Source organism: Myotis davidii, unplaced genomic scaffold (genome assembly GCF_000327345.1).
Source record: "Myotis davidii unplaced genomic scaffold, ASM32734v1 scaffold8416, whole genome shotgun sequence".
Classification (NCBI taxonomy): domain Eukaryota; kingdom Metazoa; phylum Chordata; class Mammalia; order Chiroptera; family Vespertilionidae; genus Myotis; species Myotis davidii.
The window spans coordinates 2,320-5,372 of NW_006287873.1; the positions used below are offsets into that span (position 1 = coordinate 2,320).

Genomic DNA, 3,053 nt, shown 5'->3' on the forward strand with positions numbered 1-3,053 from the left:
AAAGAAGAAAATTGATTTCAGCCACTGGCACCTCTCTAAAGGGCAGACGTGGTGCCTCTCTGCCCTGCCACCTGGAAAGTTTACCTCCTGCTCTGCCAGACACCTTGTAGTTGAGAATATGTCATTCCAATCACTCTGCTCTTAGAATCCCATTGCCCCTGACAGCCCACATCTGGAACATTCCTCATGCCTACGTGGCAACACAGGGGCCATAGAAGGAGGGGATGAAAGCATCTCCTGTGAGAGACACTGGTGAAAAGACCCCCTCTGCTCCAACCTCCCCTCTCCCCCCAGCTCCCCAAAAGCACTGATCATACTGGTACCTACATCCAAGAAACAAGTGGGGAAACAACTGACGATTGCAGAGAATCTAGTCAAGCTATTGCGGCACGGAGCAGAGGAGGCAGCACGGAACTAACCTAGCTGTCATGGCACATGCTTCACTCCTAAACGTCTTCCCTCAGAGGGGCCTTCTCTGCACACAGGACTGGTTTTCCAGGCCTCTCCCTCTCTCTTATCCAAGTTGCTCAAGCTAGTTTTGGTCTCTCCCCAAAGGATCCAGTAAGAAAATAGAAAGCTTTTGTGGCAGCAAAGGAGATAAGGAATACACAGAAGCAGGGAGTTAGGAGACTCTCTCCTGGTATTGATTTAGATAAGAAGTCTCCAGAATGCTGTGAGCAGCGGAGCCACCAGCAGAGCCATGGTGCCCGTTATGCTCGTCCCACCGCTTCTGTTACACAGGTCCTTCTGGCAGCATTCGTACTTTAGATTGCTCCCTACGAATTTTTTTGAGAGGTCTTCGTACTTGCAGTTCTGAAACTTCCAACACCCGTAGGCTGTCTGTTTGTCTGTGGGAGAAACACACACAAGGGTAAGCAAACAAGTGGGTCAAGTTCTGTACCTGCCTTGGAGCCCTCAATTCTACCTACTCCTGGGAACTGACCTTGTGGCCGTAGAGACATGTGGGCAAGAACGGGCATCCCCGTTGGGTTGCAAAGGGGAACAGTTAAGTGATGATACAGCTCTCAGTGGAACTTTCCCCTAAAACCAAAGTCTCATCAGAGCCAGAGGATTGTGTGTGGAGGGAGGCAACAGGCAATCATACTGATGTTTTAAGAGACATATCAAGATTTTTAAATACACACCCACACCGATCCAGCAATTTCACTTCTAGACTTTACTCTATGACATTACTTGTAAAAAAGGTTAAGATATATGCCCCCCCATGGTCATTGCAGTACTATCTGTAACAGTAATAAACTATAAAACCAGCCCATTAATAAAAGAAGTGTCTGAAAAAATTACTGTAGAGCTCCACACAATGATATTCATATGGATAGTAATGACATATGCCCGTAGGTGTTGATGTGGAAGAGCCTGAGTTTTAAAAATATGCAGGAAAATAGATAAATTGGATTTCATCAAAATTAAGCACGTTTGTGCTTCAAAGAACGCTATCAAGAAATACACAAAACCCTGGCCGGTGTGCTCAGTGGATAGAGTGTCGGCCTGTGGACTAAAAGGTCCCAGGTTCGATTTCGGTCAAGGGCACATGCCTGGGTTGTGGGCTTGATCCCCAGCATGGGGCCTGCAGGAGGCGGCGATCTGTGATTCTCTCTCATCATGGATGTTTCTCTCTCTCTCTCCCTCTCCCTTCCTCTCTGAAATCAATAAAAATATGTTTAAAAAAATATACAAAAGAGGGTAAAAGGTATGCAAATCATATATCTGGCATAAGAGGCTAGTCAGAATACATAAAACACAACTCAACAATAAAAATACAAATAATCCAATTTAAAAATGGGCAAAGGATGTGGATATTTCTCCAAAGAAGATATACAAATGTCCAATAAACGCATGAAAAGATGCTCAGAATCATTAGTCATCAGGAAATTACAAATCAAAACTACAATGAGAAATTCCGGTCTCGATGGTGGAGTAGATGAATGTTGTGGTTGCCTCTTCCCATGAACACATCAAAATATCCACTAAATTATAAAACAAACACCCTGGAGAACTATCTGAAGACTAGTGAATGGAGCTCCTGTAACTAAGGATATAAAGAAGAAGCCATGTTGAGACTGATAGGAGGACAGAGTCGAGAAACAGGCTGGACTCACACCCACATGCAGCAGTTGAGAATCGGGAGGGATATCTTGGCTGCAAAGGTCCCCCATGAGGGGGTGAGGGGTCCCAGCCCCATGCCAGGTCCCCCAGCCTGGAGCACCAGTGCTGGGAAGAGGAGTCTCCAACACACCTGGCTGTAAAAATCAGCGGGGATTCCATCTGATGAGATAGAGGGCTGCTGGAAACCCAGGCACCTTCTTAAAGGGCCCACACACAGATTCACTCATTCACAAACGTTCACCCTAAGCTACAGCTAAGAGCCAGCAGCCCAAAAGGCACCAGGGCACACAGAGGGGAAAACTGAATTGTGTGGCTTCAGAGGTGCAGGCAGGTGCCAAATCCCGATAAGCTCCACTTGCCCCACCCTGGTGACTCACTGAGACTACACCCCACCCAACTCCTTCCTGGCTGTTTTTCAGAGGCGGTTTAAAACCTGAGACCCACAGTGAAGTGTAAGTGGCAGAGGCTGGCAGAGTGTTCCAACGGCTCTACGTGCTTGGATCATAGATATTTAAGTGTATGTTTCTAACTCTGTACTAGAGGATACTGTTGAATAGGACAAGTTACTGCTTTACGGAACACTACTCAGGCACTGGAACTGGGAAAGCATTAAAGCTAACAGATTTTTAATTAGGGAAGCCTAACAGCTTGGGGAGAACAGGGAGTAATTTTATTAATAATTGCTACCGATGAACCACTTACTAAGTGTCCTGCAGTGAGCCAAGCACTTTACTTGAATTATCTTATTTGCATAACAACCTTATGAGAGTGCGTCTCTCACCAAAGCCACGACCAGAATCACCCAATAAAAGTGGATTATATCCAAGTCACTGGGATGTTAGGGGTTTTCTCGCTCTGCTTGGCACACCTTCTCTTTGAAGATTTGGCTTGAGCCTACCTTCACCAAGCAGCAGCGCACAACCGTC

The 3,053-nt window shown here is 46.2% G+C and overlaps 1 protein-coding gene across 1 annotated transcript in view; it reads right to left on the reverse strand.

Annotated features, from left to right (window-relative positions):
* Positions 1-478: 478 nt before the first annotated feature.
* LOC102773225 (CD59 glycoprotein) overlaps positions 479-3,053 on the reverse strand; it is a 9,906-nt gene continuing 7,331 nt past the window's right edge. The window contains exon 3 of the mRNA XM_006759576.2: positions 479-848. Coding sequence (XP_006759639.1) covers positions 649-848 — 200 coding nt within the window. The 3' untranslated portion in view covers positions 479-648. The remainder of the gene's footprint in view (positions 849-3,053) is intronic.